General features: G+C 47.8%; 1 protein-coding gene across 6 annotated transcripts in view; it reads left to right on the forward strand.

The window, feature by feature from the left end:
• The window catches only part of ntng1a (netrin g1a), a 105,563-nt gene that overhangs the window by 38,654 nt on the left and 41,886 nt on the right, over nt 1-25,023 (forward strand). For all 6 annotated transcript variants that reach the window (XM_076013733.1, XM_076013737.1, XM_076013734.1 and 3 more), the window contains exon 3: nt 13,070-13,713. In XM_076013733.1, the coding sequence (XP_075869848.1) occupies nt 13,070-13,713 (644 nt within the window). The remainder of the gene's footprint in view (nt 1-13,069; nt 13,714-25,023) is intronic.

Consider the following 25,023-nt stretch of genomic DNA (forward strand, 5'->3'; position numbering starts at 1 on the left):
GCTCTGTGTGGTCTCATTAGTTCGAATCTCTTGGTTTAATTAATCACTAACAGACTGCTTAATTCATCTATAATTTCAGCTGAGTGGAGTTGATTAGTGTAGTATTTCCCTCTGGCCCTGTTAAAGTTTTTGATTTCCTCTTCTGTTTTTTTAGTTTTTTTTTTAAATCCTCCCACCCATCCCACTCTCACCGCTCACTCGTCTCCCTCTCGTCTTTTCTAATGGCAGCCTATCAAGCGCTCAGACACAATCAGCTGGCGAAGCACCCTTGACTCCCTTTTGAGGGCTGTGATTATCGCGGCGGCAGAAGCGCCTCGTGTATTATCGTTGCAAAATCAAGAGGACCCACTTGCGCTTTGCCGTCGCTGAGTCTCTTAAAATCTAAAAAAAAGAAGTTCTTATTTTTTCTGGGTTGTTGAGTTTTTTTTTTTTTCTACTAGATACATTTCCAATGAACGTGACTCATGTCCTATGGCTTTGTTGCGTTGTCGCTGCTGCGGAGGCATCTTTCTTTTAACCGGGTACAACTGACGTGTGACAGATACATGATTTGTTATTCGGTGGCATTTTTGTGGCCAAGGTTAATAGTGTTCTAAACTTACCATTTTAGATGAAGGAGGCTTCACCGTTAACCTGCTGTGAGACAGGGTGAGGAATAGGGAATAGGGCAAGAACATGGTTATGGTAATGTTTATGGTTAATAAGCTGTGTTAATGAATAATTAATGCTAAACGCTAATAAATAGTTAATGGGAAATAAATATTCCCTAATCTTAAATGTTACCAGGTTTACTTGCAGTAGCTGTGTTTCCATTACAGTTTATCGCGAATTAAAAGCGAAATTTTCGACAAAAGTACAAATGGGATTTGCAGTTGTTTCCATTGAACGGTGTGAAGTGCATAAACCGCAATTCTCGTAAAAACCCCGTCCCTCGGGAATTATCGTAATTCTCGTCGGACGTAATTCTCGTCAAATCTCGCCCCGCGAAATTTACGAGAATTACTTTTGCTTTCGTTTGTTTACGTTTGTTTGCTGTCAAGAATGGTTGTTATGTTTTTCTCTTTGATTACTTGTAAAAAAAAAAAAAAAACGTGACGAGCCATTTTCGCTTGAAGTGAACTGGTCATGTGACCCCGTACGTCACATTCGTCAAAAAAGTGTCTCCATGACACTTTTGCGATAAACCTCTATATTGATGCGTCTGAGAAACCACCTCATGAGAGCGTCAAAACCTTTTAGCGGTATTTGAGAGGTTTTTCGACGTTTAGGTGTTTCCATTAGCAGTTTTTTCTTGCGATATTTACATTTTGCGCAATTCTAGGGGTAATGGAAACTCAGCTAGGAAGGCGACAAATGTGGGCTTGGATCGTAATCTTTATTTCAACTCAACTTCAACAAAAGAAGTAGAAAGGCACAAAATTAAAAGGAGAAAACTTCTTCTTTGACCATAATAATGCTGTTGAGGATCACAGTGCTGGCAGAAATCTGCGTTGTGTGCGTTTGACATTATTTTTAAGGGCGCTGTGTGACTTGCCTTGAAATGACTGTGCTTTGTGTGTGTGTGTGTGTGTGTGTGTGTGTGTCCATGTTGCCTGTCAGTGTGTTTGAGTGTCGTGATCCTCAGAGCTCGGCAAGAGCAAAAGGCCCGAGCTCTATTTCCCAAGAGCCGTCTGCCAATCATTTTCTCAGAATCGGTGGTTTGAAAGAAGAAGAAAAAAAAAAAAAATGGCAGGGATGCAAGAAGGCAGAGACAGAAGAATAAAAAGGGAGAGGGGTAGGATGAGCAAGTCTCCCTGTAGAATGGCTAAATAGACCTTCAGTGATCTGACAGAGGAGCCTGGATGTGAATTCCAACTATACTCTCCGCGGTTAAATATCCATGCTGTGTTGGCCGAGCTTCGCTGCGATATTGATTTTAATCATCTTCCTAAAGCACAGACTTTAAGAAATAAATAAAACAGGACTCCCCGAAGACTGGAAAAAAGAAAATAGAAGTCTTGTGAATGTGGAAGATGATGACTTATTGGATTTCTTTGACGTATCCAGCACCTTCAACCTCGCGGCCTCGCCTCTCAAACCCCTTTGAGATAATTAGAAGGTGCTGAATCTACCCCCGGTTTTGACGCCTGTGAATGGGTCACAGTGGCGCTCATTAGCTGGAGTACACCCTCCACGTTCCCACACTGGTCAGCTGGGCCTCTAATGAGGCCTGGGCCTTAATGATGGATTGAGAAGGCGTCACTGAAAATTAAACGTGATGGGACCATTATTGTCAGGAGCATTTATAGCAGCAGATGTGGCTGCGAGGGACCTCCGACTGCACCCTCCATTCTTTGATGGCAAACCGGCATCTTACCATCTCCGATTTGTTTCCTTCATTTGGATTTTTTTTTTTCTTCTTTTCTTTCAAATCTGGCAACATTTCTATTAGATTTAAATAATCTGCCATTAAAAAAAAAAAAAAAAAAGGTAAATCTTTTGAGTTCATCTTCAGGATAAAATCCCTGCGTAGTTCAAATATGGGTTGCAAAAGTATAGGCTACTGCACCCCCCTGTTGGCTCGAGTTTCGATTCATATCTACATTTAACAATGAGACAATGTATGATTTAGAAGCACCAATCGAACCAAACCAAGCATTAATCCCAGCATGCATTCTTGATTAATATTCTTCACACCGTGTCCGGGTTATCGAGTTCTTCCAACAGGCAGAATTCTTTCTGGATTTGGGGGTGGGGGGGTGAAAAATGAATAAATAAAACAAAAGATCACCTACTTGATTATGAATCAAAGCTTTGCCAAGAAAGAGTCGATGGTGTTTTGACTGAGGCTGTCACAATCTTCTCCAATTTTCTCCTCGCGCCACGTTGCGCTTTGCCATCTCCCAGAAGAAAATATTTAACACGGGGGGGTCCTGAGCATTGCCCTCGATATTTGCTGACTTCATAGCTTCTGCATTTTCATTTTTTATTTTTTTTTCAGCTTAAAAAGCCTTCGGTGTTTTACTGTTTTTCCCTCTGGCTTGGGAGCAGTAAATGCTTCAGCGCTAATTTGTAAGGCAGTCTTACTGCAGCAGCAGGTCGCGGTTGGTATCCTTGGGGAAGGAGCACGGGTCAGCTCCCAGTACATGGGGGGGAAGCCTCCGTGCTTCGTCAAGGTGACAGTGATCCATGGTTCTCTGGAGGGCTTCCATACAGGATATATAGCATTATTATTCTTCTGTTGGAAACACCCATCGCTGAAGAGACGGTGGGAGGGAGAGGGATGGTGATCTGGGATTGGCGGGGAGTTTGGCAACGAGAGCCTCGTGGACCCTCAGCTTCATCATGTCAACTCCCGAGGGATTCCCCGCTTAAAAAGATAAGGGCTGGTCACGGCCGCGGGCTCGTCTTAATAGAAAGTGAAAAATTTCAAAGTCTCTGTGTTATCTGACAGGGCGGTTTGATTGAGAGGTGCGTCGGCCAATCGATTCCACCCTGGTGTATTGGCCCACCGTGCAATGTCATCCTCATAAAAGATGAATGACACTTGGATGATGCATTTCTGACCACGGATGCATAGACGGCCCGCGTGGTCATCTAGAATTTCTCTTTTCATTCATTTTCGTCGATGCTTCCAGCAGCAAAAGTGGCTCCTGCATCTGCAAACACTGCTGCTTGGTAAGGTTAAAAAAAAAAAAAAAAAAAATGAATAAAATCTAGACTTTTGGTTGAACTTCTAGATCCAAGAATTCTTTATATGCACTTCCAGTCAAAAGTTTGGACACACCTTCTCGTGCATTTTTTTTTTCCTTTACAACTTTCTCCACTAGAGATACTGAAGACATCAAATATATGAGCAAGATATATGTAACTGTGCAGCAAAGAAAAACACGTATTTGAATATAAAACCTTTTTGAGTTGTTTTCCAATTTTATTGTTCCCTACATAATTCCATGTCTGTTCATACATCGTTTTGACGCCTTCATTGAGAAGCTGCAATGTCAATAGTCGTGAGAATGAAAGAAAACACAGTCAATTCAAAGGGTGTGTCCAGAATTTTTGACAGGTCGTGTAGGAATTAATATTTGATACAACAGGCATATTTCACTTCCTTACGCAAGTTTGTCACCCTTTTAGCAAAAGACAAGACAGTCATTTGAACTTGCTTGACTTTCATGATTATTGGTATCATTCGTTTTATTTTAAATCAACAAAATAGATTTGACAAAAAAAAAAAAAAAATGATGGTAATATTAGATCTTGGCTCAGTTACGGATGGGATTCAGTTATATACCTACTTTCGTGAAAACGAACGTCCGCGAGCACCATCCCAAAGGAGGGACATAGCGCGAACATGTCTTTCCCTTCCTTTTCCGTTCAGACACCCATTTCTCTCACATAACCCCTGCTTTGTTCACAAACTGCTGTGAGCAGCGACGGAAAAGCAGCATCCTTGGTCGCGCCATTAAACTGTCAAGGCAGCGCGTCGTCCTCGGAATGGGGTTTGCCTCGGTTCCGACAGGCTGTGGGTTTCGTCCCGCCCTCCCGTGTTAAGGATGCCTGCCACATAAACGCTAATAAAAATCGAAGAATGTTTTCAAACCCCCTTTCTGTGCTTGCTGGAGCCTCCAAACCCCCAGCCCCCCCCCCACCCCCCTACTGTTGTTCAAAAGGCCCATGAATCTCCGAAACTGCCGCCACCGATCACAAAGAACAAAACACTGAGACATTTACACACCGTCTCACCTCGTAACCTCCTCTCAGTCGGCCCGGGCAGCAGGCACAGCGGTGCTTAAGGGTGGGTGCGCGGGTGGTAGCTCATTCCATGACATCACTCCGGGGTTTCTCCCACTGGTGCCACAAAGCGGCGTATGACAAGTGTTGCACCCCGGAATCTGCTTTATGTATTTTAGTCTTCTTCCCAATCTTCAGGGCAGTGATAATTGAGCCGGTATTATATTGCAGTTAAGAAAATACCTGCTGATAATGAACAATTATTTAACAATTTAGCAACAATTTCGTTTTACGTAATTGCAGCAAATAAATTGCGGAATGAGTAGAACTATACTTGGGGCTTCGTAAGGAGTTACTTGTTGATTGATCAGAACTGCAAGAAGTAATAGTATTGATAACTAATAGTTTAGCCTTCAGGCCCATAGTTTAGGATTATTTAATATTGTTGAATATATTGATGGCATTAACAATTTGCCTCAACGCGACTAACGTAAATCCCCATTTATTTACATTCTGTGTACATGGAATATAACTATAGCTGATGTTTAAATAACATGAGTGGAATTTCGGTGTTGTCACTGCAGCAATCAATGTGGCTACGGGTTTCTGCATTGGAATTCGGAATGAGAAGAGAGGGATGCAGAAGGGCGCTTCATGTGTCCGTTTGTTCCTCGTTTGGCACGTCGAGCACAGTCGCGAATTCCATTGCGCCGGACAGTAAAAAAAAAAAAAAATCCAACCGTCAAAACGGTCAAGCATTTTAACCTTGGGTGGTATTTTTGTTGTTGGTTCTCTCTGGCTGTCCGTCAGAATCGACGTCCCGTTTGCCATCTGCCAAACCGCAAGTGAATTGTGCGTCGATATCTTAACCAATCTTGAAAAACGTACCATCGAAGACAAAGCTGGGTAAAGGGATTGCCCTGGCGTGTGTGTGTGTGTGTGTACGTGCGCGGCCGCGTGCGCGCTGTGTGTTTTGAGGTCACCCCTCTCCTTGCTGACCGCCATCCAAGCCGGCAAACCTCCTGGCGACCCTGAGCCATTTGAAAATATGATTGTAATCCTTGTGGGGATTTGGCCCGGGTGTCTATTACCAGTGTAATCTGTCACCCTGGCATCCAATATTCATTCCTCGTCCAGGTTAAGCTCCTTCCACTGTCTGCATCACCCATCACTATGGGGCGGCGGCCGGGAGTTGGCGGCGTGGGGTCGGATCCAGCAAAGGTTCTGGCATTGGCTGGGGAGCGAGCGAGGGAGATTGAGAGTGCGCCGCTTCAATCAAACCCCTGGGTCGGCATAAAGGAATCTATCGCGGAACACTAGGCCTCATTAATGCAGCCCAGCCCCATGCCACACACACACACACACACACACACACACACACACACACACGCGCATATGCTCAAAGAGATGTGAAATCGTTGAAGGAAACGGATCAATGCTGGAGAGGAAATTATGCATTTCTGTGGAGATGTGGGGAGAGATTTTGCAATGTTGATGGGATGGAATGTTGGCCTTGGTGTTAAACTTCCTCCGAAAGTTCCACCGGCCTTTGAATTGCATTTTACTCTGGCTCGGAGCCAAAAGAATTTGAATAAAACAAAATCAAGTCTTTCATTGAAAGGGGCTAAAAAAAAAAAAATTAGCTGGGGGGATTAAAACAAAACAAAGCCAAGCAAAACTGTAAATTAGTTTGGTTGTTTCTTTTGCAAGGACAAGGTTTTCTTTGGTCTTAACTTCTTGGCACGTTTCGGCGGAGCTTCCGCCTTCCTCTGGTGAAACGTGTCAAGAAGGTAAGACCGAAAAAACCCTCGTCTTGACAAAAGAAACAACAAAACTGTGAAAAACAAAGACATAATGAATATAATAGATCTAAAATTGGAAAGTATCTGGTTGGTTATACTGAACCTACAATAATTACAAGCAAGTATCACCATGTAAAGGTCATCACGTTGATATTTGCAATATTCTATACTGCGGTACTTTGTTCGTAGAACAGGTGTGGTCCTGTGACAGCCTTCTTTGCTCATTGGTTTAGTGGTCCCTTCACTGGGGGACAGACAGATAACCAGTCCACCAGGTAATGGCTTATGTACGATAAGGTTCACAAGGATTTAGACACACGTGTCGGCAACTCTTTCGTCACCGTGATGATTGACGCCAAAGAGTTTCAATGGTGGCCAATAACAAGCTAGCTGCTTAAAATCCGACATCACATTTTTGGGGAGTGCAGACACGCTAAAAAAACAAAAAAAAGTTGTGTGCCAAAAATCTGCTAAATCCTTCGGGTACCGAGAAGTCATTTCTTGTTGAGCTTGCACATAGACCGCTTAAGATAATGGATCTATTGCTGAGAAAAGAAACGGACGGGGAAGAGGGGGGTAGAGGAAAAGATGAGGACCGGGTTTCATTTTGGTATCTGGGTTACAGGCGCGAGACATCTGTCACACAGATGTGTTTGATTGGTGAAAGTCCATCTATCTGGAAGGCTCGCGAGCAGCAAGTTGAATTTATATCCCCCCTCAGTCCAATTCTCGACGAGCGCCGAGCGGGGACGGGCCCAGGCTCTCAGCCACCGCGGTAATATCTTATTTTTAAAACCCTTCCTCCAGCGCTCTGCCGTCAACGCGCACCTGGTGTTCCAGTTAAATTCACCTCTGGAGAACAGGTGCAAATTAAAAAAAAAGTCTCACCGACCAGGAGGAAAGTAAAAAAAGAAGAAAAAAAAAAAGAAAATCATCTCAGAAGCCGTCAAGGTGACAGACAAAAACTATACCAGTGTGTCGTCACGCCGCCGCGATAACGTTTGATTGAAACGAATCCTGGATTTGCCGTCGGCCACCGGGCTTTTTCTCCGACTCGTTGGCGATCCGTCTTCTCCTTCAGCGCTCTCAGACTCGTCTCGTTTTAAGAATGAGAGGCGCGACGTTTCGCTGTCTCGCAAAACTGCTGATATCGTTGGTCTTGAAATATTTTAATTGGCAGAAACGCCAAGTCAAAATCAAAAATCCCAGAAGGGCCGCACAGATGCTGAGAAATCCGGAAGCCGTCTGGGATTTTTTCGGCCGATAGACATCGCTCTGTCGTGTTTGGTGCGCGTGGCAAAGTGCGATGTGACGGCTTTTCCAAATGAAAAATGCAACGTTGCTGCAACTCCACCAATCGCAGTCGACCGAACGGGTGTGAAGCAGCCCAAAATGTCAGCATTAACCCCAGTGTCCAGCTAGAGATATTTGGCGTCAGTAATCTATTACCAACTGATCCACTACTGTAATTGAATTGCTTTTTGAGTAACAGAGTAGTGTACTGGGATTACTGTGGCAAAACTGGTAATTACATCATAATTACTTTATCAAGTAATTATTCTGTGACTTTTCTGAAGTGTTTTACAAGATAAAAATGTCCCATTGTCCACAAAACGTCTGAAATTTAGACAAACAACCGTCACAGAAAAACAGCGATTGCGTTTGATGGCTGGAAATACAAACGTTATTTTGAGTTCATCTCGTCTAAATCAGAGAATATTATGGTTTGCTGTGCGCTGTGTGCAGGGAGGGCAGCATGCGGCGGCTCCAATACTCCGGCAAAACAACAACACATTCAATATTGGGAGTTGCAAAATTTGCACTTTAATAAAGTTCATTCCAAAGCACTGAGCAACTGTTACTTTATCTTTTTTTTTTTTTTTTTTTTCAACTAAAGTAAATAGTCATGAGTAATTGATTACTTATTAAACAAAGTAGTGAAAGAAGTAATTAGATTACTTTTTAAAGGAGTCATCAGTAGTTTGATTACTTTTATGCAGCAATCCCAACAACGCCATTGTTGTCACTGAAGGAGTGCAGAATTGAAGCTACTTCCCCGACCAGGGAAGCAAATATAGAAAAACCGAGCCAATCAACAGACCAATTGTGAAGCAGTTCCTAGTAACTCCAGCATTGATATCAACAACTCCGCCGTGAGAAATGTATTCATTATTTCTCTGGATTTTTTTTTTTTTTTTTTTTTTTTTGTCTGTGCTTGAATCGAGTAATTTTTTCAAAGACCTTACTAGGGGAAATTTGAGCAAGAGGGAAACGCCTTTCCGTCTCACCTCTCTGCCGAGTGCAACTGAACAGGTTTGATTCACAATCCTGTACTTTTTGCTCCGCCCTGTTAATTTGCATTCCCGCGGTCGTTCGGTTAAATTAACCTGAACCGCCTGACAAACGTGTTGACGGCGCTAAATGAATTCGGAGCAGTTTCTCTATGATCACGCATGCACACACACACACACATACACACACACAGGTTTTGTCCTGCATCACGCATCCCCTCCCCTCCTCTCTCCCCCTATCTCTCAGAATCGCGACGCGACGAGGAATAATCCGATTAGGCGGCTGCGTTTTGGGGGCGGAGCGACGGCGTCTCTATTAGCGCCAATTTACTGCGACTTATCCACTACCGGCAACCCCCCGCCGACCGCTGGGCTTGGAATCTGCGGTGGCTCGACGCCACCCCGGGCTAGTTATCACGTCACGCCGGGATGAATGGAAACGTCTTCTTCTAATTGCGAAATACGGCGGCCAACAGGGCGTTGTCAGTTATGCTAAGTGCGTGCCGGGCCGTTAATCAGCCAACGGAGCCCCGCGCGCTGCCCCCGGTGGTAAAACTCAGAAACCTGCCATTGATTTTCATGCGGCCGGTACACTCAGCATTTTATCTCTCCCTCCCACCACCACCACCGCCTCTTCCCCCCCTCTCCCTTCTCCGGGATGATGGCTGAGGTTATCGATCTTCATAAAGGCCGTATTTTGTCGTTAGGCGAGAAGCAGAGGCGACAGTAATGAAAGGTTTTAACCCGCGTGTCCGGGGCAGCGCCGGTTGCAGTGACACGCAGCAGATTTTCCGCCGCTTGGCCACTCGGATCGATACGGATCCACCTCTGTCTGATTACAGAGATGTTCCCGTGCGGACAGCAGTTTGACTGCCCGCGTGTGTGTGTGTGTGTGTGTGTGTGTGTGTGTGCGTGCGTGCGCGCGACTGCGCATGTGTGCTATGGGCCTGATTTAAACATAAAAGGAGCAAGGCGCTAGACCTCTCATATGATGCAATAGCTTACATAAAGACGCCGGGATATACTGGTACTACTCAGGCCCAAAGCCAGAGGCTGCGTCAGGGGCCGCATCCACTGGGCTGGCTGTGTTTAACCCCCCGGGGGTTATGAGGGCATCAATCCTTTAGCCATCGTAGCCGCGCCGCGAAAAGTGCCCGAACTAATTCAAAACAGAAGGAAGGCCTTCTATATTTCAGAGAACCGTATGTCCGGACTTTAATCTAAAGCGCCCCGGCATAGGAAATTACTGACAGAAACAAATTACTCGAGGTGGGAAATAATATGCATAATACGCCTTCAGCTTCACCATTACCACCATCGCCGTTTTGTCACGGAAGCCAGTTGTCGTTAGCGGGGTATCCGCTTTGTCTTTGTGAGGCATTTAACACGCCCGCATGTATATTAGTTGCGCGTCAGCGCATACATTACGGTGAAGTATTTCCTTCCTTTCCCACAGCAAGTTTTCATTTAAAATTAAAATACTTCAAGTAATGGTGCGTAGAGACCAGTGGCATTCAATGCGACCAAAAAGTATTTTGCAAACAGTGATAATCCCTGCTCGTTAGTGCTTGTCGATATCTTTATCGATATATCGATCACTAGTCAGGGTAAAATATCGTATCGATAATTTTGAGGAAATATCAATGTCTACGCTCATTCTGGCATTGGTTAGCGGCGTTCTTTCTGGCAACCGCAAGCCTGTCTTGCCTGTCCGTTGTGATTTTTGACTGGTATTGCAATGTGGACCCCTAAAAATATTGATTATCATATTGAATTCGAAAAATATGGCCATCACGACTGCTTGTAATTGGTGAATGAAGACGTTCACGGTCATTATTAGATATCGTATTAACTTATCAGATATCATATTTGATACGAAATAACTTCATGGAGCTAAGCGCATGTTGTCTTTTCAATTCCGTTTCACGTCATTCGATCTCTTTGTTACATAGCGAGCCTGCAAACAGTGGGGGGGGGGGCATCACGAATTGGACGGACACGGTGCTTGAACAGGGCGAAGAACAAGCGAGAACCCGTCTCGTTTGTCCATCATTTCCCCTCGACCGAGCGCGCCACTCGTGACAGTCCAATGCTGCGGCATTACGGCGCAATAAACAGTAAACTACGGGCATCCGCCCTCCGCTGTCAGCGAGGAGCGGTTCACGTCTCAATGGCCGCACGTTCCCGGCGAGCCGCACGCGACGCCGCATGCCAAGTGTGTTTTTACACACTGTCCACCCCCCCCCCCCCCCCCAAGCAGTGGAACTGCCGCATGTGAGTTATTACACATCTGCCCGTGGATCCGCCGCGTACCAGATGCCTCCCCCTTAACGGCACACCTTGCGCCGCCCCCCCCCCGTCAGCAAGTGGTGGAATTTTCCACTGCCGGCGCTCGCCTCTTAACGCGGCCGCCGGCTCCCAGCGCTGAGCGAAGCCTGCAGGGCGTCGTGCAGGCGGGGGTATTAAACGGGAAACCCGCCCCCCCCCCCCGGCCGGAAGCCCTTTGCCCGTCGTCTGCAGGACCGGCGGAGGGAAGCCTTGCAAAGCTTATTAGCCCCAATTGATGCTAGTTCTCCTTCCCCCAACTTGACTCAATCTCTGCCTCGGCGCTCGCTTCATTAGGCCGTCTTACATCAGAGGCCGGCTCCTCTCTGTGCCCCTCCCCCGCCCCGACTGCCGCGCGCAGGCACGCGCACACGCGCGCACGCACGCACGCAGTGGCACGGCGCGGGGGTGACATCTCCCACCTAATCAAGTAGTGGATTATCTTGTCCTGATAAATTGGAGCATGTAGCACTTGAAAGGTCCTCGTGGAGGAGCGCCTCCTCCCCCTCTGACAGCCTGATGGAGCCTCCAGGGAGGCGGCACAGAACATCGCCTGGTAATGATTTGTGGGAAGTCAAACAAATGTTTTTGGAAAGGCCTCTTTCACACAAAGTGCGCGAGACAAAAAAAAAAAACAAAACAAAAAAAAGGTCCAATTTAGATGATACGGATAATATAGAATCCATGTTACTGCGTACAATATATTTGTGAAAATAAGATAGAAAAGTGTGTGTGTGTGTTTTTCCAGCCGTTGTTATATAAATCACAAGCCCCACGCCGAGAACGGCAGAAATACAACCTTTTGTTTCATTTGTTTGTTTTTGCACTACGCATTAACCCGAAGTTGACCCACTCTGAACCTGAACGTAATGTCAAGTCATTCAGTCTGCTGGGTAACAGCGGGCTCAGGTCCTGGTAACCACCCTTTTGCATGGAAACAACCTGTAGGCAAGCTGCACCGTGCAGACGTGACACTGCCGAGACTCCTCCCCCTCCACCACACGGTGGTATATGAGATGGGAGACCTCTTCATAATCAGCTGTGAAATTGACTTAATTAATTCCTGTACACTTCCCTGACCCTGTGATGGGTATTGCATGGCTGCCATTAACCAACGTTGTATCTGGCCTGCGTTGGGGCTGTTTATAATCGCCACTTTTAAGTTATGCTTTTAGCTGTTGCTCGATTCATTATTTGTTTTATTTATTATCATTATTATTATTATTATTATTATTATTATTATTATTATTCAGTGATGGAGTTCTTGACGTTTAATTATATTGTTGGTTTTATGGCTTTGTCGCCTCGCGCCGTTGCGTAACAGCATTATGTCGTTTACATTTATGTTCTACATTATCACGTGCTGACAATCGCTGCGCAGCTCATGGACTTGAATCAAACACCTCTTTGTGTTGTGCATTCAAATGCCGTGTGCTCAAACGCTCATAAAGTCAATTTATATGCCGTCCTCGCAGCTTTTATCGTCGTGCCGTATATGATTATTTATTGCCGGTCTGTATTAATGGAAGTTTTCAACAAGCTACCCACATTGTGGGAGAATCCCACTCTTCCTATGGGTTCGACTGCGCTGTTGAATGGTGGTGTGCGATACCGCAACATCGGCCCTGCCCGTATGAGATGAGATTCCAAGACGTTTTTGATTAAGGTGCTAGCGCGTTGTTTTTGCGGGGTCGGTATTGCTAGCATGTTGTTTTTGCGGGGTCGGTATTGCTAGCATGTTGTTTTTGCGGGGTCGGTATTGCTAGCATGTTGTTTTTGCGGGGTCGGTATTGTTTTGTGTGATCACCTCGGTTTTGTGAGAGACACCCACATTTTGACTTTTCAATTTGAACTGCTTATGACCAACGACTGATCTTTTCTCTTCTCCTCCTCCTCTTCCTGTCTATCTTGTTTTCCTCTGCCTATCCATCTATGCAGGAGAACCCCTACATGTGCAACAATGAATGTGACGCCAGCACAGAGGAACTCGCCCACCCTCCGGAGCTCATGTTTGACATTGAGGGCCGTAATCCCACAACCTTCTGGCAGTCCACGTCTTGGAAGAAGTACCCGAAGGCTCTTCTGGTCAACATCACGCTGTCTTGGAACAAGACCATCGAGTTGACCGACGACATTGTCCTCACCTTCGAGTCCGGTCGACCGGAGCAGATGGTCCTCGAGAAGTCCCTGGATTACGGACGTACCTGGCAGCCGTACCAGTTCTACGCAACTGACTGCTTGGACGCCTTCACCATGGAGCCCAAAACGGCGCAGGACCTCACTCAGCACACCCTGCTGGACATTATATGCACTGAGGAATACTCCCGTGGTTACGTGTGGAAGTATGACAAAACGGTGCGCTTTGAGATCAAGGACCGCTTTGCGCTGTTCGCTGGACCCCGGCTGCACAACATGGCCTCGCTGTACGGCCAGCTGGACACAACCAAGAACCTGAGGGACTTCTTTACCATCACCGACCTGAGGATCCGCCTTCTTCGGCCCGCCACCGGAGCCACGATGGTGGACGAGAACAACCTCTCGAGATACTTTTACGCCATCTCCGATATCAAAGTCCAGGGGAGGTAAGCCTCTGCTTTCCCTGTCGTGGTGCCTTCCCACCAAATGCGACTGTTGTCGTGGTCCGTGTTTTTCCGCTGGCGCGCGAAGAAGGTAAAAGTGTCTCCAAATTCAAGCCGTGTCACGGCGAAGCGACAGGCATGTCATCGGGTCCCTTTTTCCACGCGAGGATTGCATCGCCCGAGGTGACACGGCGAGTAATCGCCTCTGCACGTCGACTCTCTGTGTGTGTAATCGCGCGGCATTTGTCGCGCTTGCCGCGTTTGGTTCGAGCGTGGCGGCGGCGGCGATGCAGCGGCCGCAGTGTTCAACTGTACGCACTGGCCATTCCAGCTCGACGTCTGCCTGTGGAAATCTCGGCTGCCTCATCGGGCCACCGTAAATACTAACGACACACTGACGACTCCTTGAACCCTGACGGTTTATCTTGGGCGTTATTGCGGCCACAGAGGAGCTGTCCACTTGGTGGTGGGTGGGGGAGCGGGGGGGGCGTATGGCTCTTTCCAATTAAGCAGCCGATCTATAATGGTCCGCGTGCTTCACAAGCTGTCAGCACGTCTAATTAACCGGGATGCTTGCAGCTTGCAGGAGAAACTATTTCGGACAAAAACCTACACTCAGCTGTCTGTAAGCTCAGGCAGGAATTAAAGGTGCCGCAGCTCAGCCTTCGGGTCGCCGCGCGTTGTCACTCGCTCTTTGATTTATGAATTCCACAGTGTGCCGTCGAAGCGCAGGGGAAGCGGGCATTATTCCTTTTTGCGGGGAACCCGGGGCAAAACGCTTTGCAATGTTGGGAGAAGAATCGGCGGGGCATGGAGCTAAGTGGATCTGTTTTGCACTGTGTGCTCTTTCAATTTGACAAACGCGAGTGGTGCTTGCGGGGGGGAGGGGGGGGGGGCTGTGTGACGGAATGAAGATTTAATTACTCTTGTTTTTGCCGTTCACGTTCGCCGTGCGAGAGAAGCACGCGAGCCGTGGCGGGTCGTCGCAGCGATTCGGAAGATGCGCGCGGACGCGTTGGAAGTCGGGCTGCCACACTGTTGCAGCTCAACGGAGTCTCAGTCGTCCGCCCGAACTGTTTCCCAAACGGGCAAATCAGTTGCGCTCTGTTTCCCAAAATCCATGTCTAATAACACACAAGTGATTACGTTAAGATAACGGGGTGAGCAACTGAAATGCTGACAATGCACTCGAGCCTTTCACTTATCATTTATCGCGGTGAACCGGATGTGTTGTAATAGTTCACGCGATGCTGTGGGGCTGCAACGACAACGAACGACGACGCGAAAATTGAAGCGTGTTGTTTTTGGAAATTGTTGAAATTAAATTCAAATGCTTGTCTGTACCTGAGCGCGGACGGTGGCGTCGCTCGTTGTTCACGTCCTGCAAAACAACAGAGATGAAGAACGGCTTCGTCTCTGAAACGGTTCGAAAACTCCGGCCCAGAGTTTCTAAAGTTTGAGAAATTGAAGCAGCGAAACATGTTGGGTACAAACTCAGTGGAGCTCACCCAACATTCCATGGTAGCACCGCGGGGGTGTCGGCCTTAAACGCCGACGCCCCCCGGAGTCGCTGTATCGTCACGCTCAACGGAGGGGAGTTCACAGGTCACGTCGGGGACGGATATTTTGTGGTTATGTTTTAAATGACACGCTTATGTGTACATTTATCATGAGCCTAAAACGCAAGCACATAATACGTTTTTTCACACGTCGGAAAATCACGGAACAGGCTAGCTTCAGCGAACGATTAGTGAATCACAGCCCCTGTCAATGCTGGCGTTTATACTGCTCTGACACAATTTCGCTTGCCACTTTTCAACTGTGTTATTTAGGGAATATTAATTCGACACTTAGGTTGTAAGCAATTTTGTTCAAGGTATTTCATTGAACCTTTAATAACTATGACCGTGACAAACATTGCATATAACTTTTAAATCGTGAATGAATATACCGAGGATATTTTACGTTGAAGGACGTAGCAACTAGGTCACGAATAAATACTTTGTGTGTCATTATTTTTGATTTATTTGTTAAAAAAAAGAAGAAAAAAAAACAACGACACGCTATCAGCGTACAACAGTAAAACACAGGTGTGAAGATTCAAGCAAGTTAGGTTAAGCAGAAGTCCGAAATAGGTGGTGAGAGAACAGAGAGATACACGATGCGTGTAGCCCTTGAAGACAACGAGCCATCGAAAATGCCTCTTTTGGAAACTGACTGGAGCGACCTTGGCGAGCGCGAGGGTCATTCGGAGATAATAGGCGGAGGGAACTTGCTCACACGGGGGAAAGTTGGCCGGGGCGTCCATTCAGGGCCGCGGCTCAAGTAGGCTGTCGCGAGCGCCGACTGTAAATTCCGCCTGAGTAGTCATCACAACCCGAGCCGTAGATTCCCGCGTGAGAAATATCCCTACGACGTTTGCCAAAGGTAACGCACAGTTCAGCCCGTAATGAGATGCGCTCAGGGCCCCCCCCCCTCCTTTCACCGCGCGTCGTATACGAGACTTAAGCTTCTTAACCCCCCGGAATGCAGTCCTGCGAGAGTCGGCGGGAGCGATTTCGCAGGGGCGGCGAGGTTTGAATCTGGCGTATTTTCACTGTCCGGGACTCGGACAATACAGTAGGAGAGCGTGCGGATTTTCCCCCGGGCCTCGCCGCGCGAGAAACACAGAGAGAGGGGAACCTAAGCTCTCTGCCAAAGTAGGTCAGCGCAGAAAAGATGAGGAACGGGGACGGGGAAAGGGGAAGGGAAGCGGGCACGACTCTCGCAAGAAGCCGGAGCCGCTCGCAGGTGCTTACACGCGGTGGGAGCCCGAGGCGTCGGGCGTGACCGTTCCATTACGGCCGATTAGGAGGGAGGACGGGCGCAAAAGGCGGCGGGGGAGACCGAAATCGATGCAAATCATTCCAAGTCAAACCGAGCGTGACGCGGCGAGATGGATTAGAACAACGCGAGGCTCTCCGGTGAGTTAAACGGATTTGACGCCAGCGAAGAGAGCGCAGACGGTCACAAAGATTTTGTAGTTATAACAACGCTTTCCCGCTTTTACATACTTTACAGTAGCTCACAGCCTCCAATTAGGCCAACTCTGCCTATGTCCCCCGACTGGAGCCTCCCCTCTGTCCACTCACTGCGTGCAGTAGCCTGTAATTAAAGCTGAACGGGAATTTGGATTCTCCTTCCGACTTCTTGCTTTCTCACTTTTTACGGTTTTGCCCTGCTTTGCACTCCACGCTCCACTTGTTTGGCCTTGTGTGGCTTGCACTGAAGGTCCCTGCTTTGAATTATAGGCCCACATAACAAGTCCAGTTTCGGGTCTGCTCCACTGCTCAAAGACACCAACTGTCCACCGGCCATTAAAGGAGAGAAAAGAAAGAAAAAAAAAACTAACTTTGCATAATACCAGTGTTATGGTTTTTAATTGCTCACATAAAGAAGGGATATTCTACTTATGCGAGCAAAGTTTCCCGAAACTTTTTTCCGAGCTGGCAGTGGACTCGTGCAATTAGTTGCACACCTCCACCGCGAGATAATTCGTGGGCGCCTCATATTTTGGGAGTAAATGTTTTGCCGCTCTTATTTTCCATCTTTTTTACTTATCGCTTGGTTTCAGTTCCGCGGTGCGAGTTCAAGAGGAGCGCGAGACACCAGAATTGTCACTTCCTGCTTTCCGTCCTCCAGCCGTGTGACATCATGAAATCAAATCATTGAATCTCGGATTTTTGTTGTTGTTGTTGTTGTTGGTCTCTCGTTTCCAGCTATCAGAGGGACTATGACGTGTTTCTTACCGCTAACACCAGGTGTGCCTGTCGCGTGGTCATCACTCTGACTTAGGTAGTCAGTGCTGGATTATATTCCCCCGATTCGGCTGCAGCCTACGGTGAAAGGCCTATAACGGTTAACGCTAACATTACGCAAAAATTTCGAATTCCATGATCGGCATGGTTTTGACCGACTGGCAAATTCCCTGTTTTGCATTGCATTGCATTGCATGCGCATCACATCACGCGTGCTTCCCGCGCTTCCTCGGCAGACTCTGGTGAGCAGAGCAGGCGCCTAACCCATGCTGGAGCGGCACCGGCCCCCTTTTTCTGGACGCCGCCCAGTGACGCGACAAGCGCGCGTAGTAGCGCGAGTGGAAGAGTGTCCCACTTGGCAGCGGAACCGAAAAGTTTGAGTTCCGTTTTTCGGCAGCCAATTTTATGGCTGGCGTCGAGGTTCTCGGGCAGTAATGTTGCAGTTCTCTTCTTATTTCCGTACGCTGGGGTTTCAGACAGTGCTACGAGACTCTTCTGTGACATTTTGGACCTCGTTACCGTGTTCTCCTCTCACTGCGGTCAGCCATTTAAGAGGGCGCGAGTTTGGACTCGGACTCATCTGAATTTGTAAGTACAAGCGCGGGGTTGTCACGATACGCTGCTAAGTGTCACCGCCGCCGCCGCCGCCGTGATTTATTCTGGGCCTGATGGCAGACTGGACCCGCCCACTGGTGAAAGCGTGGCAAAAAAAAAAAAAAGGTTTTATTGCACGCACTTGGATTGGAAATGAATCCCTCTGAATTTATTAATAGCCGCATCTCGACGCTGCCTCCTTGTCACTATCGCATCCGACTTGAGTCATCAGTCCCACCGGGTTCAATGTTTTGGCTCGATACGCGGTTGAATAACCGCCCGTTGTGCAATAAGGAGAGCCGCGTGGCTCTGCCGACGCCGTCGGGTCGAACGCGCTAAATTATCGCTCCCTGAGAGAGAGGTGGAGATTAATGGCCGTACACTTTCTCGCTCAGTGTCCGTGAAGTCCTTCCTCTGCGGATCGTGCGACGCCACCGGTGGCATTCCTAGCGGTTGTAGGTTTTCGGTTTACAGATACGTTCTTGGACGCGTAATTTAAGAAAAAGAAAGAAAGAAAGAAAAAAAAAAGGCACAGATTGGTTGCACCTACTTCTGCCAGCAGTGACGGGCTCGTCTATTGGTGCATTCTGCCGTGGTGTTGTGTGTGTGTGTGTGCTTTGGACGCAGCCTTTTTCCCGACTCCAGATCAGCACTTTGTCGAGTGATGACTTTATCTGAGCTCCCTTAAGGGAGGGACTCACTCACTCACTCACTCACTCACTCACTCACTCTCTCACTCCCTCTCGCTCTCCCCCTCCACGGCCACCCCAGCGCTCGGCTTGCTTGTTAGGCCCTGCCTGCGGCCGACAGATAATCTATTAGTCCTAATTTCATGTTTCTTCTGCCCGGCCCCTCCCCCGAAGTCGCTCTGTCCTCCGAGGCCCTGCCAGTTCAATTTCAGGTCCCCGCTAAATTGGCATGAATGTCACAACAGCCGGCGTTGCCAACGCAATTAAGCGCCAATCAAGTCTGCTCATCCAGTTTATAAATTACACGTGGGGGCCCGCGCAATTGCGCCTGCCTTGTTTGTGTCTTACCGACCTGTGTATTTTTTTTTTTTTTTTTTTTTTCTAAAGGTCCACTTTGTAAGATTTATTCAGGTCTGTTGGCGAGAGAGCTTCCGGATTTCTGACGTTCTTACACGAGGCGACGTCTCTCTTAAAACAGCTGTGTTGTCAAATCAGAACATTTGGAGCAGACCCACCATCTGGGCTACTGCAGACACATGGCGGCACAAAATATGGACCTGCTCCTTGTGCGAGTGAAAAATGCTTCCTCATAGAACAATGCGGTGGTAGATATTTATCATTTCGAGTGAATGTACAAAGATGAAATTGCGATATTTTTTCTGTATCGAATTTTCTTCCAGTGAATCCCTTTGTATATGACAAGCCCATCGAAGAAAACAAAGGTAGTTTGAGGTCACATTGTGAAAGTACACTGAATGTCTATGTGCGTAGACAGTATTGTCTATAAATAACAAAAAAAAAGCACACCTCAGTCAGCCAGATGTGACCTATGCCGACGACATCTCACGATATAATCTTACATAGTTTCAAGTTAAACACGCTTCACCGCAATTACAACACTGTTAATGAGGCTTTTCATTGACGTACGCCCATTAATTGGCGCTTAACCAGGCTCCTACAGGAACAACTTGCCGCACAGACCGTGAAGTCGCTCGCTACATCAGTCAGCCACTCACGTTCATCAATATCCCGTCTTGAGTTATGAACGGGTCAGACTTTGAGGGGGTGGTGGGGGGGGAATGTTAACGACTTATTGTAAATCAATGAAAGTGACAGGTGTATGAGTCTCTCAGTGCCACCACAAGCATTATTAATTCCCATTTCTGCTTTGCTCTGCAACTTTGACTCATTTCTTTTCTTCTGGTTTGTTTGTTTGTTTGTTTGTTTGTTTGTTTGTTCTTGTCCGCGTCAGCATTAGAAGCAGAAAACTTTGATCTGTTGACATCTTAGTTTCGCGGATCAAATGTACCGAGCGCCAAAGTGGTTGCGAGACTTTTTGCTCCCTCCGGGGGGGTTTACTCGGTCAAACTCTCCGATATGGGCTGAGGTTTTAGCATCCAAGTGGAGAAACGGGAAGGAGACGTGCGGTCAAGGCTGAAAGACGGGATCCAAAAAGCCAATGTAACAATACACCCCCCCATTAAGTCCTCTCCCATCTATCATCCTGTCACTCCGCTGTCCGCTCACTCACTGTTTCCACGCAGACACTCTCGCAAACACGATACCGCCCGTCTCGCGCAAAACGATGCCCGCGAACGCTAGTCGCCTTAGCGCAATTTGCTTATCGGAAAGTCCTCGCGCTTCTTTCGCCCGGCAATCGAAAATTGCAAACAAGGCTCAAGAAGCACGAGCGCTGCTGCTTGTCCAGAGGTACGGCTCGGGTAAAGTCGGTATTTGGTCCATTTATCGCTCATGGTATTGTGAACGTCAGTCCTGACGAGATTCCTGTAAGTCATGTAACCACTCTGGGGTTTCACAGACGTGAAAGGTTCTGTGTAACAATGGAGCACATCCATGTTTTGTTGGGCGGCGGGGATCCACTGAGGCTAAGACATATTCCCGTTTTATGAACAAATGTTGCCTGTTCGCATAATAAATTGAACACGTAGCATTATTTAGCTGTTTGGTAATCACGCTAGCAAACGTTTACCGCTTGGTCAATTCTGTCAAGGTGGCCAGCAAACAAATTCACCAACTTCCAGCACATTGCAAGGCCGGTGTTTGGGAATTACGAGCTACCCAGTGGACTCTGAAAATCCAGGGTTCGACCATGAACCGTGAATTTGGTTTGTCATATATTGATTTTTGCAAAACGTCCCTGTTCTAAGCTTCAGTGCTTTGTTCAGTTTCTAAGCTTTTCAAGTTATCATCGTTTTGGATTAGGCGAGACATCAACTGGCTGCTAAAAACCACACCAGTACAACATTTCAAATCAAATCGTTGGGGTCGGTACGGTATTTTTACGCCTTTCCTCCTGTTGGGGTGGGGGACTTTTCCTTTTTATCGTTCCACTTTGACGGTTGTTTAAAGCGTCGATGCGGCCACGCGTGGCTTTTTTGTGAATGGCGAGATTAGGTAACGTTGCCTTCTAAAATTAAATTGTTCCGAGGCTTCCCTCCGACGCACGCTTGCCTTCTCCTCTCCTCTCCTGCCTGCCTCTTTTTCATCCTCGCAGCACAGGGACGTGTTCCTTGGATTTATTTCTGCCGCCGCGTTTGAGTCAGGTTGCGGTTTTTTGAAAGCGCCGACCTGCCTTCCCACATCCGTGGGTCCGCAGGGAGAGGGAGCGTGGGACGGTTTATTAACTCGTGACCCCTTGTTTGCAGCCGAAGCGGCGTTATTTACTGCAGCCCCGTGGCCGCCGTCTCCCAAGGCTTCGGCTGCTTCCTTCACTCTGTCTCTTAACGGTCCATGTTATGCTAAATTCCACCAACAATGATGCTGGTCTCCAGCTCGCGAATGAGATAGTTAATGCTGTTACGTTACAAGTTATATGCACTTGGGTTTGGAATTTAAAATAACTTCCAGAGGCAACACTTTACTCATTGACGTTTTGTTTAGTTTGTTTGTTTTTTTTGGCATTTTTTATTTGTTGTCTGCGTAGCATAAATGATTCTATACAAAATTAGAATGACCAATCCACTTTCAGTACTATTTAGTTTCTTTATAATTTAAGGGAAAGTTATTGTTTAAGAGGTTCTTTTTTTTTTAACTGTGAAATTCCAATTGTCATTATCACAAAAAAACAAACAAAGAAAACTGTTTATATGTTTAATAATTTGAACGAAGACTCCAAAATCCAAATATAAAACAGTTCAATGATGTGTTGCTTTCCTTCTGTCTTTCTTTCTTTCTCTTTTTTCGCTGAATTCTTATGATCAGAACTCATTGACATATAACGACTGAGATGTCACGGTGATGGTGAATTGCTAAACGTAAGGGATTTATTTTTGTGGGGGTGGGATTCAGTAGGTGTAGACTTCTTCCTTCACCTTTTTTTTTTTTTTTTAAAAAGGCCAACTGCAGCAGTTATCGTTGCATCTTATTCTGTTGCTTTTGCCGTTTCTGTTTCCATGTTTAAAGCAAACGGTCAACCAATTTACTTCAGATACACTATTGCATGCAGCATGCAGTGCCAATATTAAAGTAACTGGCCCCGTGTGTCCATAAAATTTTGGCCACAACTGCACATCAGTCTCTGAAAATACAGCCCGAGTACCTTTGGTCAAAGACGCACTGGGCCGCGGGCACGGACAGAATCCTCGGCGTGACATCACGCGAGCGAGGAGCGCCCCCGCGTCCCGCCTTTGACCCGCTCCTCGCCCAGAACCGCGGCTGGCACCAAACAGCTCCCCGCCGCTGCGTTATTCCCTTTATCTTCCGCGCCGTCGACATCACCTGTCGCTCCCGAGCTCTGTCCGGGATGCGTCTCCGCCTCCCTGCCTTTGATCCCCCGCCGCCCCCCCTTGCTCGCCTTGTCTCTCGCCGCCGACGCCCTCCTCCCCCCTCCCCCCTCCTTTGCTCGCGCCTGCCAGCCGCGAGGAGCTCAAAAGAAATTTTTATTAGTCGGGGCGTTGCTCAGCCCGCTCGCTCGCACGCCCGCCCGTCCGTCGACGGGAGGCGCTGACGGATGCGCGAGCGAAGGAGGCTCAGACGACGGAGGACTTCAAAGTCTCGCCGGGACAAAAAGCGGGGACGGGCTGGCAGAGCAAGGCGGCGCGCGAACGAACGCACGCGACAACAAAGAATCAAACAGAAAACAAACGGGGGGGGGGGGGGGAGAGGGGGGGGGAAGGAGAGACGAGTGCCTGCTGTTGCCTTTATTGTCCCACCCGCAGCTCATTCTTCATGTTGCTTAATGGAAATAATGGCCGGATCTGTTTTCACTCTTGCGTTTGGAAGTTACTGTACTTTACCGCCCAGCCTCACTAATTCAAATAGGCACCGATAATGCACCGATATCACCCTTTTCACAGAACGAGTAGAGGGCGAGCGCTTTGCATTTCAGTACTTACCGATACTGAGTACGAACTAAGGCCATTACACGTTACGGAATTACTCTGATTTATTTTCCACAGATGTCCTGTAAATTGAGCAAATTTAACTAAATTGTCATATATTAACATATGGTGTCATGGTATCGGCACGTGTTTGATGAGCACGAGTAGAGTGCTCAACTCTAACAGTATTAGCACCGATACCCGATACTGGTCTCGGTGCGTCCCTAAGTTCAAACATACTCCTCTGGAGCCACCTGTGGTGGGCGTTGGTATTTTCCGGTAGACGCCGCCCCCCCCCCCCCCCAGCCCCCCTTGCGCAATTAACTGCAGTTCCCAGCTGCAGATCCCTCCCCGACCGAAGAAAAAAAAAAAAACTAGTGTGAGCCGTAAAGTCAACGAAGAAGGAAAAAAAGTATTTGTCGGAGGGAGGGCCGGACTTGTGAAACGCGTGGAGGGCCACAGCTGCGCGCAAATGGCTGCTAGCGACGGCAGTCATCAACACGTCTTTGTCCTTCCGAGCCCGGCGCGTCCGTCCACGGTGAGACTAAAATACACCCCGGGTGTCTGATGCAGTCAATCAAAGCCCGGCCCAGACGCACAGTCAGGTCTCATTAGGGGATTTTTTTATCACTGGTCAGTGATAGGCCTTATTAATCCCACTTTGCTTGGATACTGCTTGGAACGTTCCGCGTTTGAAAGGAGGGGAACAAAACCCCGGCAGTCTCCGATGGCAAAATGGAAAACGATAACCCGGGTGAAGCATTGACCCCAAACTCGGAGGTACCGGTACCCTTTGTGATGTCACGATTGACTCTCAGAAAGATGTGTTTCAGCCTGCGTTTTTTTTTTTTGAAAAGTAGAGGATGGACAAGGAGAAAGTAAGATGGACAGTCAATAGAAATACAGGACAGATATCCAGGTTAGGCCACCGTAGTGAACTGGCAAGCTCAGGAGGGGGAGGTAGAGTGAAAGATGCTGCAATATAAAATGTAACCACTTGATGTCGCTGTTTCTTCTTCAAAATCTCCAAATACTACACACTTGACCTTTAAAATACAAAATCGTACGTCCCAGTTCCTAATCCCGCTTTGGCATTTCCTTCTCATCAACCACACCGATGTTGATATTTCCCAGGTGGTGGACGACACCCTGGCGGAGCACTTTCCCCCCCGACAGCAGTGTAAACAACACGGAAGCAAGCGGCTCAACCGCAAGATAAAAATCAGGCGCGCCCGAAAGCTCCGCGTGCAAATAAGAGCCGAGCGATAACCCCTCCGCGACGCTGACACCGGAGCCGCCGACAGCCGGCCGATCCCTCTCAGTTTCGCCGCTTCACAGGCCCGGGGGGCGGGGGGGGGTGGGGGGGGAGCGACGTTACAAGTGACACTGAGATCTTTATCGGGACAGGGAGGTGCGTTGCCGCGGCAAAACCTGAAGCGAGCCCTCATCCCTCACCTCAGAGGTCGAGGTTTTACTCTCCAACTGCCGCGCTGATCTCTCTCTCTCTCTCTCTCTCTCTCTCTCTCTCTCCGAGCGGCCGGCTGCTGATAACGCAGAGATTGTTTTTTTATTTGTGCTGCCCCCCACCCCCTCCCCCCTACCCCCACCACGTTGATTTCTTTCCAAGCGTCTTTTGGCCATCGTCGACGCCGCCGCTGAAAGACGGGCTGGATTCGTGCCTGGAGTGCTGCTCAGCTGATGGTCCAAGACAATTAAGACTTTACTCGAATGGAAGTGGCGATTTCCACGTGCCAAGCGTCCGCACCCGAGCCAGCGTTTGAAAGCCGTGCCGACGCTCCTTCCACAAACGCCTCGTCCCGTTCAGCAGGATTGAGTGCAAAATGCAGACGACCTCAAGATTGACTCGTCGCTGTTTACCGTGCAGGGGAATCC

Source organism: Nelusetta ayraudi, unplaced genomic scaffold (genome assembly GCF_046127955.1).
Source record: "Nelusetta ayraudi isolate G7.1 ecotype Tasmania unplaced genomic scaffold, CSIRO-AGI_Nayr_v1 ptg000155l, whole genome shotgun sequence".
Classification (NCBI taxonomy): domain Eukaryota; kingdom Metazoa; phylum Chordata; class Actinopteri; order Tetraodontiformes; family Monacanthidae; genus Nelusetta; species Nelusetta ayraudi.